Source organism: Rhinatrema bivittatum, chromosome 10 (assembly GCF_901001135.1).
Source record: "Rhinatrema bivittatum chromosome 10, aRhiBiv1.1, whole genome shotgun sequence".
Classification (NCBI taxonomy): domain Eukaryota; kingdom Metazoa; phylum Chordata; class Amphibia; order Gymnophiona; family Rhinatrematidae; genus Rhinatrema; species Rhinatrema bivittatum.
In genome coordinates, this window is record NC_042624.1 from 27,326,682 (window position 1) to 27,345,101 (window position 18,420).

Consider the following 18,420-nt stretch of genomic DNA (forward strand, 5'->3'; position numbering starts at 1 on the left):
TGCCAACGTTTATGCTTTATCCTATTTTCTTCTGTTGGATCCTTCTTCCAATTTTTGAATTGAAGATCTTTTGGCTAAAATAGTTTCTTTCACCTCCCCTTTTAACCATGCCGGTAATCGTTTTGCCTTCTTTCCACCTTTCTTAATGTGTGGAATACATCTGGACTGTGCTTCTAGGATGGTATTTTTTAACAATGACCACGCCTCTTGCACGCTTTTCCCCTTTGTAGCTGTTCCTTTCAGTATTTTTCTAACTATTTTTCTCATTTTCTCAAAGTTTCCCTTTTGAAAGTTTAGCACGAGAGCCGTGGATTTGCTAACTGTCCCCCTTCCAGTCATTAATTCAAATTTGATCATATTATGATCACTATTGCCAAGCGGCCCCATCACCATTACCTCTCTCACCAAATCCTGTGCTCCACTGAGAATTAGATCTAAAATTGCTCCATCTCTTGTCAGTTCCTGAACCAACTGCCCCATAAAGCTGTCATTTATTCCATCCAGGAACTTTCTCTCTCTAGCATGTCCCGATAATACATTTACCCAGTCAATATTGGGGTAATTGAAATCTATGAATAGAACACGTGGTACAGGAAACTTTATCAATTTACAATGCTGTATGTGACAATACTTATGTATACTTAAAATATGAATTTAAGGACCATCATACCACCCACTGTGCTCACAAGTTAAGACTTGTTTCTCATGCACTTCATTTGGGTCACTTTTAATCATTGGTCCAGATCAGCTAGCATCAAAAATTCAGCGTTCAATTTTTTGTTTTTTGTTTTTTTAAGCATTATATATTAAAAATGTAGACTTCCCTTTTGTAGCTGTCGGGGTCAATTGTCCGCGCGCGTTTCGCAACACTGCTGCTTCAGAGACACAAGTTTTAACTCTCCTGATCCAGCACTCCCCTTCCGATTCATTAACGGGGATATGAACAGGTCTTCAACAGTGTAAATTTGTGCGAACAACTTGAGCGATGCTGCAGGTCCATCAGAATTTCTAAGACATAAAAACTTGTAATTAAATCAACTTTGTGAACAATCTTGAATATACAGCAGTATTTTAAATTCTTTAACAAATTATTTTAACGATGCATGTGTTTGCAGATGGGACAGAATGGCTGTTTTTGAGTCTTATTTACCGGACCCGACGCCATTTCCCCGCTCCAAATTTTAGCGGTGAAGCAGCTCGGGTCGGTCTGATTTTAAATAGAACTGCTCTAAAGTCCACCTGACAACGGAATGATTCCTGATTTCGGCGGGAAATCACCAAAAGTGAAACCATTCAATCTCCTATTCAGTCCACCAGGGGTGACTGATTTTAATTGAAAAATCCACTTCTGTTCGCATTGTCTCAGTGTCTGCCCCCGATTCCCCCCTCTCCAATGTTGATTAACTATTTCCAAGACTGTCCATTTAATGTCATTGAAATCAAGGATGATCAAATGTCGCCGTGCACAGCGGTTACTTTCCGTCTCTGGCATAACTGGAGATCACAGATGACGGGGGCTCGTAAATACTGGTATTCCACCCCGTTTAGGGGTTGTGAAATGTTCCCTGCAGGGAAGACGGGAAATTGGTTCCAAATATGGGAAGAGAACGGTTTGCAATCCCTGGGACAGGTATGGTTAGATCAAAGGGTGATACCTTTTGAGGATTTGAGAGAAAAATATGGACTTACTGTACAAGATCATTTTGCCTATTTACAGTTACAACATTTCCTCGTTTCTAAAGAAGTTCACGTGGATCTGAATAAAGGGAAAACATTGGTGGAAAGTTATTGTGACAAGGCCCACCTATTAAAGGGAGTTATATCTAAGCTGTATACAGTACTGAATGGGACGCTTCCTCACACAGCGAGACATTTGAAAGCCTGTGAAGCTGACTTGGGGGGGTCCACTGGCAGAGGGAGAATGGGATGCATGTTATCTAGAGGTATGCCGAAGCTCTCTTTCTGCTCAATTAGTAGAACAAAGTTATAAGATGTTGTTTAGATGGTACTTAACTCCTTACAATTTACAGAAAATGGGTCTTAAAAAAAGATAACCTATGTTGGAGAAAGTGTGGGATGGTGGGACATTTCCATCACATGTGGTGGGCTTGCCCGGATATTCAGCAACTGTGGGGGAAGGTAGAACTTTGGTTATGTGACTTGCTGAGTACGGAAATACGTTGGACTGTCAGGGGGGCTTTGTTACATGATCCAATGGATGGAGTATCCAATCTCCAAAGGCCTTTCATCAGAGCAGTTGCGATGGCAGTGAGAGGGGAGATTGCGAAACATTGGAAGGAGGCGAAGACGCCGTCCTTGACATCAGTGCTTCTAAGACTGAAATGGACACATTATATGGAATATCTAACTGCCTTACGAAGAGACAATATTCAATGCTTCTCTACCATTTGGCATGTTTTTCAACTATGGATTGCTAAAAATGATAGTTTTCTGTGGCATTGAGGAGGATGATGATCAACATAAGGGGGAGGAGTGGGGAGGATGGCGGGGGTGGGCTGATAAAGAAATTGTATCTTGTAATCCTTGTAGTTTTTTACATGTATTCATACTATGTGTTTTTGTACGTTCATGGATGTTTACTTTATACTTTGGCATAATAAACAGATATTTACAAAAAAAAAAAAATGCAAATATCTAGTAGGCTTCAATAAAGTACCAGCAGTTGGAATTTCCATGTATTGAAAAGGAAAAATTCAAGGAGTGGTCCTTGAAGCTAGAGGGAAGCTCAAAATCTTTTTTAATGGGGAGGGATAATAGACACCTGGACCAGACTTCCAGCAGAGGTTATAGATGCCAAAATAGTGGCAATATGAAAGCATGCATGGGATAGACACAAATGGGCCAATTAAAAAAAAAAAAGGCTGAATACCTTTGTTGGTCAAATGTTGCCTGCCTAAGTTGGCTTGATTTTTGACCAAAAATTAGAGGTGTGCACCATTTTTTTTTTTTTGTGTCATCGCTTGGGGGAGGGAGATTTATTTCATTTCAGTTTTAGTGTCTGCTACTTTACAATAGCTTACCCTAAAACCATAACCCACACTGCCTGACTATAACAACAACAACCCTGAGGACTTTCTTGCACTACAACATGAGCTTATTTGCAAGGATAGGGACCAAAGGTGGGCAGGAGCAATCCCCAGCCACGCTGGTATTTAAAAATGGCCCCGACTGATTGTGAAGTATGGGCCAACTTTTGTATAGTCCAGTGGAAAGTGACTGCTGGGATAGGGCCCATAGCAAAACAAAATGAAAAATGAATACAATTTTGTTTATTTTTTGTTTCATTTCAAAATGACATGAAATGACACAAAAATATTGTTTCAACCACAGCACATCCTTACTAAAACTCATTTTAAATCTAAGCAACTAAAACTTACTTACCTAGAAGTAGGGAACTTGGCAAGCTAAGACTGAAAATGAGCACTAGTTGGCTAAGTCCTATCTCATCGGTATTGGGAAGGTGTCAGGCCGGGAGGAAGTAAAATGATCTTCCTTCCAACTTGGCTTTGGGAGGGTAGAGGGGGTTTCCGGCAGGATGGAAGCAGGATGCTGCAGGGAATTATCTACTCCCATTTTCCAAGCTGTGGGAGAAGGGACTGGTGGCTCACCAGGCATAATTTCTTGAATAGTGTAAGTGGGATTTGGTGGCCCCCCCAGCTTGGAATAACATTATAAGGAAGGTTATATGAGGGTGGTCAGATTGCACCCAAGTTTGACAGCTATCGCAGTTTTCAAAGCAACCAGTTTAGGTACCCAACTCCTTTGAAAATTAACCTAAAAGGGATCTTAGCAGCAAAGAGAAGAGGACCACAGGTTACGTAAGACAAATGACTGCACAGCAGGCAAGTACAAAAGGACAAACTGGGTGGGCCAAGTGAATCTGTTCTGTTGACATTTTCTATTTCTATTCATCTTGAAAGACCGGTGTTGGTAATGTTACTATGTTGACTACTTATTGATTGCATATCCTAGGAACGTTTACAAGGATTACCGTTACCTGGAGCTTGCATGTGATGCCCAGGAAGAGGTGGATAGCTGGAAAGCCTCTCTGCTTCGAGCTGGAGTTTATCCTGATAAGTCCGCAGTAAGTAAAAAACTTCAAAATCATTTCATTTGAGAAGATGCACAGATAATTACTCATCACTTCCTGTTTGGTTGTCATTTCCTTCCCTCACTTATGTGCTACTCCCCTGAGATTTTGCAACACAAATGAATGCCAGCATTTTGGCTGGGGGTCATCCACATTAAGAGTCTGATTCACTGAAGCTTGATTCCCATTCTGTGTCTTTGGAGAAAACGCTTAGTGAATCAAACCTTAAATCTCATTTGCTGCTTCTTTGTGTGTTAGTATATTCAGCAGAATCCATGAGTATTACAGTGTATTTACAGTTTGGCAGTTTGGTATCATCTGCTGCTTATTTCTTCCAGATCATTGAGAAAAATGTTAAATATTCAGCATCAAGCCTTCTGGGAAGCGACTCATCTAAAGTTCATCATCTGTACATTGAAAATCAATCTTTCATTGGTTACGATATCAGTTATTACCCATGTCAAATTTGCTTCTAACATTATTAAAAAGGCAAAGTTGATCTGTTTCGTACATTCTCCTTCTACCCCTGTGCATAACCATCTCTTTTTAAATGGTTTCCAGTATTTTCTCCAACATTAACCTTGGTTAACTGGTTGGTAATTGCCTGGTCCAAAATGATAAGGGGAATGGAACAGCTCCGCTATGAGGTTAGGGCTGTTCAGCTTGGAGAAGAGACGACTGAGGGGGGATATGATAGAGGTGTTTAAAATCATGAGAGGTCTAGAACGGGTTAATGTGAATCGGTTATTTACTCTTTCGGATAATAGAAGGACTAGGGGGCACTCCATGAAGTTAGCATGTGGCACATTTAAAACTAATCGGAGAAAGTTCTTTTTTACTCATCGCACAATTAAACTCTGGAATTTGTTGCCAGAGGATGTGGTTAGTGCAGTTAGTATAGCTGTGTTTAAAAAAGGATTGGATAAGTTCTTGGAGGAGAAGTCCATTACCTGTTCTTGTCAAAAGAGACAAAGAGTTGAGTGGAGAGTCGGTGTCTAATATTTATTTATTTATTTAATTTAAAATCTTTTCCATACCGTCGTTAAGCATGTGCCATCACAACGGTTCACATTGAGGCACATAACTATATGTTGTATAAAGTGTCTGGAATTCTAACTCAAACATGTGCCATTAAAGTACTGTAACATAATTTCACAAAAAAATATTATTTGGTGGGTGTTATAAGTCATGTCCAGTTTCCTCTTACTCAGCTATAAGATATAGTACTACTTAACTCTAGTTCTTTGTTGTTTAAAAATAAAAGGAAGAATTTGGAATATAAAAATGAAAAGCACACGCTTTAAGAAAAAAGGTGTGTGTGTGGGAGTTTGACCGACCGCAACCAACATTTCCCTGGGTTCTCCTCTCAATTCTCTTCATTGTATGCTTGCTTAAATAGCCGTGTTTTTAAACTTTTTCTGAAGGTTTTGATGTTTCTTTGCAGTCTGATTTCTAAAGGCATATTGTTCCATATTGGGGGTCCTGCTAGGGATAGGGCCCTATCCCTTACTTGGGTTAGTCTGGCTGTCTTAACTGAGGGAATGGTAAGCAGTGCTTTGTTTGCTGATCTCAGATTTCTGTGGGGGGTATGTACGCGGAGGGCTGTTGTTCAGCCACTCTGCTTTTTCGTCGTGTATTACTTTATGTATGGTGCATAAGGTCTTGTATTGTATTCTTTGTTCAATGGGTAACCAGTGTAGTTCTATTATGGTTTCAGTGATATGGTCTCTCTTACTTTTTCCAGTTAAAATTCTTGCCACTGTGTTTTGTAGTATCTGTAGTGGTCTTATTGTGGTGTATGGTGGGCCCAGTAGGAGGGCATTACAGTAGTCAGTGCTGGAAAAAATTAAGGCTTGTAAGACTGAGCGGAAGTTGGTGGGCGTTAGTAGTGGTTTTAGTCTTCTCAGAGTCATAAGTTTGGCGTTTCCTTCTCTTACTTTTTGAGATATATGTTGTTTCATACTTAGTTTGTTTCATACTTAGTTCTGAATCGATTATCACTCCCAGGTTTCGTACTCTCTCAGCTAGTTGTATTTTTTGGTTGTTGTTGTTTGTAATTGGGTTCTTGTTGAATATGGAGGCAAAGAAGACACTTCAGGCAGCTTTCATGGCAGGCAGGTAAAAGAGCCTTGAGCACAATGCAGCACTCTCTTTTATTGTACATTCATACAAAGGCAGATGATGTGTCATTACATGATTGGCTACTTTCCCCATAGCAACAGACGAGTCCCTACACTATTGGCTTTGGCTCAGGGGGTGTGCACGGATCATCTCATTGGCTGCTGAAATCTATACCTCCTGACTTTGTCCTGCCTCTGACTAGGGAACACCCAGCCCCTCCCCCAGGAATTCAGGGCTAAGCACAAGCCAGAGAAATACATGATAGTCAGGTATCCTTTCCCAGGCAGAGACTTAAGCACAAGTGATGCTTTTATTCAGGCAAATGTCAGGGAGAAGGGAAGTTAAGTGTTTAAACCCTGATGAAATGGCTTGCTGGCAAAGCTCATAATTCCCACAGGTTCTGAATGATCGCTATGTTTTTTCGTTCTAGGTGTAAGAATTCAGTTTTCTCTATATTGATCACTAGTTCCATTTGGTTTAGAAGTTTTTATTATATCTAGGTACATGTTGGCTAAGTTTAGTGTTTTCTCAATTGTGTCGTCGATGGGAGTATTAACTGAATATCATTGGCGTAGATATAGTGCAAAATTCCTAAACCTGCTAGCAGGTGACATAAAGGCAGCATGTATATGTTGAATAGTGTGGCAGAGATAGGGCAGATCCCTGTGGAACTCCTGTTTGAAGGTTTATTTTCTCTGACATTACTTCTTTGATTTGTACTTGGAAGTATCTGTTATTTAGGTATGATTTAAATCACTTGATTGTCATGTTGCTTAATCCTATTTCTTCTAACCTATTTATCAATATGTTATGGTTTACTGTGTCAAATGCCGCCAATAGGTCAAGCGTTACTAAAATGTACTGTTTACCGCTGTCAAACCCTCTCATGATGTTGTCTGATAGTGCAAGTAGTAGTATTTCAGTGCTGAAGTTTTTGTGGAAGCCATGTTGTAATGGGTACAGTATATTATTGCTCTTTAAGTGTTCTGCTAATTGTTTTTGTATGGTTTTTTTTATTCATTTTGCAATTAAGGGCAGGTTTGATACTTGTCTATAATTGCTCAGGATTAGATGGTCGCTGTTTTTTTCTTTAGAATTGGTTTTTCTATTGCTCTTTTTAGTGAGTCACTTTTTAGAAAATCATGCTAATGGGGGGCGGGGGGTTGACCCGGGGGGCAGTCCTGTGCCAGCCGGCAGCGATCGCACCGCCACAGTGCGATCGCTGCCGGTTTTGCACCCAATAGCGCCACCATAGAAGGTGTAGCTCTTGGGCGTGAAATAGGACACGAAAAGGCACCTACCTTTTCGCAGTCCGCAGCGTCTTCGCGGAGTCGACCCGGTGATGCCCCGACTCCTCCTCTTCCAGGGCCGACTAAAAGCGCAAGCCTGCGATAGCCTTGGTAAATAAGGCCCTATGTTAGCTACGGTTGGAATTGTGTCTTGTGCATGTGGGGCTGGGTTTAGTTTTTTTTAGCATCGATTCAACTTCTATTGATATTTCATCAAATGTTTCCCATAGTTTCCGCCATAGTTTCCATCTTTATCCTGCCTCTCTCACCCTCTCCTCTCTTCATCCTATAACTCTAGTTGATCACATAGGTATCCACTTCCCGGGATATCCTTGTCACCCAGCCCTATTGACGCCCTCATGTTTTCACACTTATCGCCTCCCCTTTACATGTAACGCCTGTTACAGCCTCCCTCTCCCAACCTTTCCTCTCTCTACTTCTATCCCACTCCCCACCTTTCCTTGTCATACTAATATACATTCACCAATACTAATCTTAAACTATATGTAATCCTAATTTGTCATATCTATTATTGACCCTTTGCCACGCATATTTAATTTAAGCCTTGATTGCCTCCCCCTCATTATTAAGTTGTTCACTGTATCAATTTTATTTTTATTTTTACATAATTGTTCTATATATAATTCTTTGGCGTATAGTATTTTAACTCTTACTATCTTGTTCTATGTAGAAAGTTAAAGCGTTTTATGTATAAAGCTAAGGCGTTCGTTTTATAACGCCAAGGCGTATGTTAATATGTTCTCTGTACACCGACGTGATATCTTGATAAACGGCGGTATATAAAAACCAATAAATAAATAAATAAATAGTTTAACATCTCTCTTTTGCATATTGATTTTTTGTTTAGTTATTTTTGGAATCTTTGTTTTTAGATTCGTGATTTTGTCATTAAAGAAAGTGGCTATTTCATTAAATTTAGTTACTGGTAGGCTCTGTGAAATGTCAGTTTTGTCAGTTGTGAGGTTTTTTACTGTGGTGAACAGGGCTCTTGGATTATTTGCGAATTTCTCTATCTTAGTGCTGTAATATTGTTTCTTTGCGTTGAGAATTACTTGTTTATAGTAGGCTAGCTGTTTCCTGTATTTAGTCAGGTTGTCTGTTTTATTATTTTTCCATTCCTTCTCTTTTTTCCTTAGGTTTCTTTTGATTACCTTTATCTTTTCATTATAAGAACATAAGAACATAAGAAAATGCCATACTGGGTCAGACCAAGGGTCCATCAAGCCCAGCATCCTGTTTCCAACAGTGGCCAATCCAGGCCATAAGAACCTGGCAAGTACCCAAAAACTAAGTCTATTCCATGTAACCATTGCTAATGGCAGTGGCTATTCTCTAAGTGAACTTAATAGCAGGTAATGGACTTCTCCTCCAAGAACTTATCCAATCCTTTTTTAAACACAGCTATACTAACTGCACGAACCACATTCTCTGGCAACAAATTCCAGAGTTTAATTGTGCGTTGAGTAAAAAATAATTTTCTCCGATTAGTTTTAAATGTGCCCCATGCTAACTTCATGGAGTGTCCCCTAGTCTTTCTACTATCCGAAAGAGTAAATAACCGATTCACATCTACCCGTTCTAGTCCTCTCATGATTTTAAACACCTCTATCATATCCCCCCTCAGTCGTCTCTTCTCCAAGCTGAAAAGTCCTAACCTCTTTAGTCTTTCCTCTTATCATTTTGGTAGCCCTTCTCTGTACCTTCTCCATCGCAATTATATCTTTTTTGAGATGCGGCGACCAGAATTGTACACAGTATTCAAGGCGCGGTCTCACCATGGAGCGATACAGAGGCATTATGACATTTTCCGTTTTATTCATCATTCCTTTTCTAATAATTCCCAACATTCTGTTTGCTTTTTTGACTGCCGCAGCACACTGAACCGACGATTTCAATGTGTTATCCACTATGACACCTAGATCTCTTTCTTGGGTTGTAGCACCTAATATGGAACCCAACATCGTGTAATTATAGCATGGGTTATTTTTCCCTATATGCATCACCTTGCACTTATCCACATTAAATTTCATCTGCCATTTGGATGCCCAATTTTCCAGTCTCACAAGGTCTTCCTGCAATTTATCACAATCTGCTTGTGATTTAACTACTCTGAACAATTTTGTGTCATCTGAAAATTTGATTATCTCACTCGTCGTATTTCTTTCCAGATCATTTATAAATATATTGAACAGTAAGGGTCCCAATACAGATCCCTGAGGTACTCCACTGTCCACTCCCTTCCACTGAGAAAATTGCCCATTTAATCCTACTCTCTGTTTCCTGTCTTTTAGCCAGTTTGCAATCCACGAAAGGACATCGCCACCTATCCCATGACTTTTTATACCTGCATTATACCTGCATTATACATTGTACACTGTTTTCTGCTCAGCTTGCACTATCATGAGAGGTCTTGAACGAGTAGATGTGAATCGGTTATTTACACTTTTGGAAAATAGAAGGACTAGGTGGCACTCCATGAAGTTAGCATGGGGCACATTTAAGACTAATCGGAGAAAATTATTTTTCACTCAACGCACAATAAAGCTCTGGAATTTGTTGCCAGAGGATGTGGTTAGTGCAGTTAGTGTAGCTGGGTTCAAAAAAGGTTTGGATAAGTTCTTGGAGGAGAAGTCCATTAAGTGCTATTAATCAAGTTTATTTAGGGAATAGCCACTGCTATTAATTGCATCAATAGCATGGGATCTTCTTAGTGTTTGGGAAAGTGCCATGTTCTTGTGGCCTGGTTTAGCCTCTGTTGGAAGCAGGATGCTGGGTTTATGGACCCTTGGTCTGACCCAGCATGGCAATTTCTTATGTTCTTATGTTCATAAGAGCATAAGATAATTCACACTGGGTCAGACCAAGGTCAATCGAGCCCACTATACTGTCTTTGGCAGTGGTCAGTCCAGTTCGCTAGAACCCAGCAGATCCTAAAAAGTACATTTATTTCTTGTTACTTACTCCCAGGGGTAGTGATGGCTTTCCCTAGTCTGACTAATAATGTGTTACGGACTTTTTCTCCAGGGACTTGTCTGAATTTCTTTTAAACTCCACTATGCTAGTTGCCGAGACCACATTTTCTGGTAACAGATTCCACAACTTATAACTGTTTTTGTACTAAACCCTTTCTAGAAAGAGGATCTAGACTGTTTTGCTCCCTAAAATGTTTCTAGTTGAATTGTGACAACGTTTTCAATAATCTGTATCAAAAAAGGAACTTTTGATACTGGCCCATAGCAGAGCTTAATTTATAGGTAAAGTGGAAGTGGAGAGGGTAAGGGATGGTGAGGCGAGGGCCAGGTGTAACCAAGTGCACACATCTATCAACCACCAAAGAACGAGCATGCCCTACAGCGGGTCCAGCCCACAGACCTCAGGCTAGGACCTTGCCCTCTAACCTGGCTCTTCCTCCAAGCCTTCCCTTAACTTTCAAAACCATCCATTTTCTACCAGACAGGACTCCGCTTACCTGACTAGGCGCCCCGCTTAGTTAAGGCTTGATATTTTACCTCTGTTTCTTTGTTTCGTTATTTAGTTTATTCAGTTTTGCTGTCCTTTGTCTCCGGCTAACTTAGCCCCCCAAGTTACTACCTCTTTGTTATATGTAACTTTTGCCTCTTGTTAAATGATTGATTAAGTTCTACCCCTTGTTACATGTAAACCGATTTGATTTGAATTTATTCATGAAGGTCGGTATAGAAAAGTGTTAAATAAATAAGGAGGTTTCAAGCGAAGGACACAAGGGTGAGAAACGCTTGCCCTGTGAACATTTCCTCTAACAAAATTACCTTTGAGAGCTTCATTTTGGGAACTTTACCGCGACTCCTACCATCTGCCGCTGACGTCATTGGAGGAGGGGCCGGTAAGAGTCAAAACCGGAACCCCCCACGGCACGCTGTCGACGTCGGCGTGCTGCCAAAGCCGCGTGTGCCAAAGGGGCGCGCATCTTTGTCAGGAGAAGAAGTTTCTAAATTTTGTTCTTCCTTTGCCAAATCTCAGAAAATAAGATTGTAAGTACATCTCAATTTAGTCTCTTCTTCCTTCAAACCTCCATTTAAGTCATTGAATCAAGTAACTGTGACATAAAAGTTTGGCAAGTATTTACTTCACACTAAGTAAATACTCACACTAAGCGGAAGGCCCGCATAAAGGAGGCAGCAACTTAGTCTCCCATGCAGGGTCAGTCCCAGCCCCAAATATCTACGTTTTTTATGTCAGCAACAGGATTAAACCCGGAGGACAGGGCCATTGGAGAGACAGATCTGGAGCGAGAATCAGTCTCTCTGGCCGAAGCCATCTCATTGAGCCCCGGGGCTCCCAGTATACCCACTCCACCTGTGTCATCAAAAGGGAAGGATGCCTCTTTGGCCCTTGAGCCAATTGACATTATCAACCCGGGAGTGGAGATAAAGGACTTAACTGCAAAAGGAAGTGAGGAGGTTAAGCTTAAAACAGATATGATTATATCTTCGTCTGTCTCTGAAGTAACAATGGATGTTATCTGGGCTGCTATCAAATCTCTAGAGAAAGCAATAATTAATTTAACAGCAACATATGAAGATAGTCAGCAAAACATTATAGAGATGGGAAAAATAATAAATATTAATAAAGAAAAAATGGAAAAACAAGAAGGAAGAATATCTAAGATTGAAGATATTAAAAAAAATGTAATTAAATCAGAGAGTCTGAATGAAAAACGGTATGAATATATGGAAAATAATTTAAGGTACTCAAACCTAAGAATATTAAATTTTCCTTTTCAAAGGGTAATAGCCCCTAAAGAAATGTTTAATGAATATCTAAAGCAAATATTAAAGATACCAGAACAGGCTATGCCAGCCATTGGAAAAATTTATTATATTCTCAAAAAAAAAACAACTAAAGAGCGATAGCCAGAGCAATCCATTAACTTGTCAGGTGTTATAGAAATGTCATCTGAGACAGAAATATTAGAGAGAGAAACTTTGTTTGTCTCCTTTATATTTCCCCCAGAAAGGGATACAATACTTAGGTTATTTTTACGAAATAGAGATCAGAAATTTCATGGTCAGCAAATTTGGGTATACCCCAATTTATCAAGAGCAACACGAATTAGGCGGAAAGAATTTCTTGGTTTAAAAAGTGAGTGTTTGCTAAGGGGGTTAAAGTATTATCTTCGATACCCGTGTAAGTGCGAAATATGGCATGAAGGCAAAAAATTTCTTTTCTATGAAGTCACAGCGTTGCAAGCATTTCTAAAATCACATCCTGTAAAAGCAGTTAAAGTGGGGGATTAACTAGTATAAATTGTTGCATGTATTTCTTAAATTTTTCTTGTAACACTCGCTTAATAATGGGATTCAATGTCTTATAATTTCTTATACTAGCCGTTAAGCCCGTAACAACGGGCTCGGTCCGTTTCCTTCCCACTCCCTCCCCCTCATTCTCCCTCCTTCTTCACTCTCTCCCCCCTCCCTCTCACCTCCCTCTCTCTCACCTTCCCCCCCTCTCACCCTCCCCCTCCCTCTCACCCCCTCCCCCCTCCCCCTCTCTCACACCTCCCTCCCCCTCTCTCACACCTCCCCCTCTCTCACACCTCCCTCTCTCTCTCACCCCCTCCCCCCTCTCTCTCTCTCTCACACCTCCCTCCCCCTCTCTCTCACACCTCCCTCCCCCTCTCTCTCACACCTCCCTCTCTCACACCTCCCTCTCTCTCTCTCACCTTCCCTCCCTCTCACCTCCCTCCCTCTCTCTCACCTTCCCCTCCCACTCCTCAGTCACTCCCCCTCTCTCAATCCCCTCCCCTCTCTGATCATCCACAACCGGCAGATCTCGGGGGGGGGGGGGGTGTCCCTCCCGCGCGCGCGGCACCGCTACTTCTCCTCCCGCTCCTGCTCGTCTTCGCTACTGCTCCTCCCACTCCTGCTTCGCGGCCGCCGCCGCTCCAGCTTTTCACCTTCGCCACCGCTCCTGCGGCCCCACCGCCATTTTTTTTTTTCGGGCACGCACGGCTCTGACCGACGTGCTCGCCCGCACATGCGCGGTAGAGCTGCTCTCTACTGCGCATTTGCGGGCCGTCGGTCAGAGCCCATTTATAAGGTAGATAGTTTTCTAAATACTGATTGGAAAAATTTTAGAGTAAATATGATATCAGATAATATGATGGTAATTATTTCAGTATGATATATTGTTTGTTATTATAATCAGTAATAATTAATAAATAAAGAATTATAAATAAATAAAGGAGTGGGACCGGGGCTGTGTGTGAACTCTCTCTCACATACTCACTCACATGAATACACTCTCTTCATATACTTGATGAGTACTGATAGGCAAAGAACTCTCTCACATACTGACACACATGAATACACTCTCTTCATATACTTGATGAGTACTGATAGGCAAAGAACTCTCTCACATACTCACACACATGAATACACTCTCTTCATATACTTGATGAGTACTGATAGGCAAAGAACTCTCTCACATACTCACACACATGAATGCACTCTCTTCATATACTTGATGAGTACTGATAGGCAAAGAACTCTCTCACATACTCACACACATGAATACACTCTCTTCATATACTTGATGAGTACTGATAGGCAAAGAACTCTCTCACATACTCACACACATGAATGCACTCTCTTCATATACTTGATGAGTACTGATAGGCAAAGAACTCTCTCACATACTCACACACATGAATGCACTCTTCATATACTTGATGAGTACTGATAGGCAAAGAACTCTCTCACATACTCACACACATGAATGCACTCTCTTCATATACTTGATGAGTACTGATAGGCAAAGAACTCTCTCACATACTCACACACATGAATGCACTCTCTTCATATACTTGATGAGTACTGATAGGCAAAGAACTCTCTCACATACTCACTCACATGAATACACTCTCTTCATATACTTGATGAGTACTGATAGGCAAAGAACTCTCTCACATACTCACACACATGAATACACTCTCTTCATATACTTGATGAGTACTGATAGGCAAAGAACTCTCTCACATACTCACACACATGAATGCACTCTCTTCATATACTTGATGAGTACTGATAGGCAAAGAACAGTTGGGGGTTGGGGATGCAGCATCACTGGGGTAAGGAGGCGAGACTGAGATTGTTCCTCTCATCCCCTTCTCTCTGCCCTGGTGATCCTGATCCCCTGTCCCTAGCTCCCACCCCATAAATTCCCCAGTAGTCCTTGTTCCCCCTTCTCCCCATGGTTGTAAAGCCTGTATCCCTGATGAGCCCCTTCTTCCTCTCCCTCCAAGTCAGAACCCGCTGGCTCACTTCTGCTTTGAGGGCTGGGAGTAGACTGGTGTGAGGCCTGGAATTCAAAAGCCCGGCCTCCTCTTTGCCTCCTTGGGGATGGAAGGAAAAGGATATGCTTTTCTCAGTTACTCTCCTCGCTCGCTCCCCTCCATCTCACCCAATTCTAGCCCCTTTTCCTCCCCCTCCAATCACTCCCAGACTGCCTGCCAGTCTGATCATCTCACTTACATCTCATTGTCCGATTCCCTCACTCACAGCCTGCAGCACTTTTCATCCCCAACTCTGTCCTGCTCTCCCCACACAACCCCTCCGATCCCTTCACTCATTCTTTTGCCCTCTCCTCTCTCACTTTCTCACTCTCTCCTTCCACACCTTCCTTTCCCTTCGCTTATTTTCTCCCCCCCCCCCCCATATCCTCTCATTCACTCTCTTGTCCCTGTTACCCTCACCACTGTGGTCACTAGCAGAAGAGGTGGCAGGGCCTGGCATGACTAATGTGATAAGCAAGAAGTGGCTGCAGCAGTGGGGCTGACAGGCATTCACCAGTGCTAATAGTTGCACGGATCATTTATAGCCCCCAACCCTAGAGAGTGCTGGAGCTGCTTACCCTGAGACAAGGGCAATCCCATTTTTGTTCAATTTCCCAGCACAACTGAGGAGGCCTCAGGGTAAGCAGCTCCAGCACTCTCTAGGGTTGGGGGCTATAAATGACCCATGCAACCATTGGCTCTTTTCCCTTTTCATAGTTGAGCCAGAACTGATTTACACTGCTGGATTTGCTTTGCTTTCTTGGGTCCCAGAAAAAAAGGTGGCAGAATGCCGCTCGGGGTCGTTCTGCCAGAAAGGATGTGCTTGGTAATGGAAATAAAAAGGGGTTGAATTAGCAGAAGCCTGGCGGAGATGGACTGAAGAACAGCCCTGCTGCTCTGCCCCTTAAGCCTGAAAAGAAGTGCCGGACCTGTTCCAGAAATTAAGTTACTTGGGTCCTCAGCAAACACGTTTTGTGTTGAGTCGAGCACACCATGCTACTGGGGACGACTTGCACTCCAGTGGGGGCAGTAAAAGAATGAATAAGCTCTGCAACCTCCCTTCCTGCCCAGAGTGTAGGCTCTTTCAACTGGGGGATGACTGACGCTCCCTCCCACGAAATCCAAGGAGCCACTATGTTAGTGTCCAAATACATCTTTACTGTTCAAATGGCACCATAAATATGTTCTTTCACAGGATTTTTCTCAGTCTGGGCAGGAATTTGTATTGCCAATATCCAGGGAATTGCTACCCTCCAGGGTTTTGGAAAAACAGAGTCCCAGGTGGGCAGGGGTCCTTTGGATGGGCTGCTGCATGAAATGTTAAGCCTGTCTTTGCCCCGGGGTTTGGAGACTCACCAGATGAGTTTCGTCATGAATTGTAGGCTTTGCTTTTACTCTCTGATAGATGGTTCCAGCCTTCTTTATTCTTCTGCACTCCTTTTTCTTTCTCTTTGAATCGCTGATAGTCGCAGGATTCTCAATGCTCCCGGCAGGAACGAAGGGCAGGCAGAACTTGCAACCTGGAACTTGACATTAGGTTTACAGAACCAAAGATAACTCCAGGGTGGCCACCCCCTTCCTCACTGAGGCAATGGGGGGGATGTCAGGTCTTCCCTAACCTGCCCAGACCCAGGGTTCCCCGTGCCCTGAGTCCAGGAGCTGAACAGGCTCCAGCGAGGCCCCTCACTCAGGGGGATCTCCCACCAGACAGGTTGTGTACTGGCTGGGACCACCAAAAGGGCTTGCTTGGCTCAAACTGGCTGGGACTGTAAAATAACAAAAAAGCTTAACTCCTCTACCTCTGAATTCTGTTCTAAACTCAAACTTCTGCCTCCCAGGTTGTAGCAAGGCCGTGGTTATAAACTGTTTCAAATGGGCTGCTCATTCCAGACCCCGCAGAAGGGAGGGGCTGTATTTGAATGGATCCTCCCTTGATCCATTGACCCTGCACTAACGCAAGGCTTATACACATGTAATCTCTAAAACCTTTGTTTACATGCAGATATGCACAAACTTTAGTTAACAGCTGGGAGAAGCAGTTTAGCCTGAACTTGATGCCATTATTGCATAGCACAGTAGTAAATGGCTTTAGCATGCAAACTGAGCTTTAGTGCATAGTTCCCATAATGCATGTTTATTGCTTGGACTTGCCTTCCCCCTTACACACATTTAAAGTGGTATTAGTGATACAAGTGAAAATACAGTTCCATCTCATCCTGCTCCACCAGTCCAGCCCTGACAAGTGGATTATTTCCCCCTACCGGCAAACGGAGGCAGACAACAGTATTTTCATGTGTGACATCACAGCTACTACTTGGGAGGTGGTGCTAGCAGCAGGAATCCAGCAAGTGGTATGATTGGATTGGTGCTGTAGCTCGTCGTTGGATCCCAGGTCAGACCCCTGGGCCAGGCCACTAGCCGGAGTGGCTGTACAGGGATAGTGGTGGGTGCACCTGCCATCAGGAGGGAGCGAGGTCAGCCATGCTGAAATCAGGGAGCGGGGGGGGGGGGGGGGGGGTTGGAGCATTTGGCTGCATCACTCTTTCTCTCTCTCCCTTGCACTTGTTGGGCAGCGGTGCAACAACACTATGAGGCAGATGGGGTCGTTCGGGCTGTGGGAGAGAGTCACTGTGTGACTGGCATGGCTCCCAACTAGGGAAGATCCCAGATCCCCCTTCCCCACCTGCTGGCATGTTTGATGTGCCCTGACATGCATTCAGCCATTTTGAGTGTGATCACATGTTCAGGCCTAAGCTGCAGGATCTGAGGGGGAATTTGATTTACCTCAGGTTTTGGTGCCGGCTGTTACTGCAGGGGGAGCTGCACAGGAAACTCTCTCTAGTTTAGCCCCAGGACCCTGGAGGAATTTTCTCCAGAATTTTTCCACTTTGCCAGGCTTTCTGTGCATTTTCTAAGCGTGGATCACTGCCTTGTGTGGCCCAGCTAAGGCAAGGAACTTAAGAAGAACCTACGAACATAAGAACATGCCATACTGGGTCAGACCAAGGGTCCATCAAGCCCAGCATCCTGTTTCCAACAGAGGCCAATCCAGGCCATAAGAACCTGAATCCAGGGGCAAGCCTTGGCAGTCCCCTCTCCCCAGATTCCTACCAAGAGGGCATGGCCTGCGATAGAGGCACCAGGGCCTTCTTGAGAGACCTCGGGGAATCCTGAGGAGCCCGGGATACTGATAGATCAGCATCTTTGAAGGAGGGGACGCTCCTTTCTATTCCTGAGGTTGATTCGATAATCCGCTCTTTCATAGGGATGAAAATGGTTTCTTGATTGAGGAAGTGATTTTTTTTTATCTCTGCCTGGAGGAGTATAAACCCTAGGGAACCTAGGGTTCCTGGGTGGTAGCTCCTAATATGGAACATATTAGGAGCTACCACCCAGGAAAAAGATCTGGGCATCATAGTGGATAATACTTAGAAAACGTCGGCTCAGTGTGCTGCAGCAGTCAAAAAAGCAAACAATGTTGGGAATTATTAGGAAGGGAATGGTTAATAGAACGGAAAATGTCATAATGCCTCTATATCGCTCCATGGTGAGACCACACCTTGAAT

The 18,420-nt window shown here is 42.9% G+C and overlaps 1 protein-coding gene across 7 annotated transcripts in view; it reads left to right on the plus strand.

Moving 5' to 3' along the window:
• The window catches only part of DNM3 (dynamin 3), a 694,116-nt gene that overhangs the window by 476,532 nt on the left and 199,164 nt on the right, over positions 1–18,420 (plus strand). For all 7 annotated transcript variants that reach the window (XM_029617605.1, XM_029617606.1, XM_029617601.1 and 4 more), the window contains one exon: positions 3,994–4,105. In XM_029617605.1, coding sequence (XP_029473465.1) covers positions 3,994–4,105 — 112 coding nt within the window. The remainder of the gene's footprint in view (positions 1–3,993; positions 4,106–18,420) is intronic.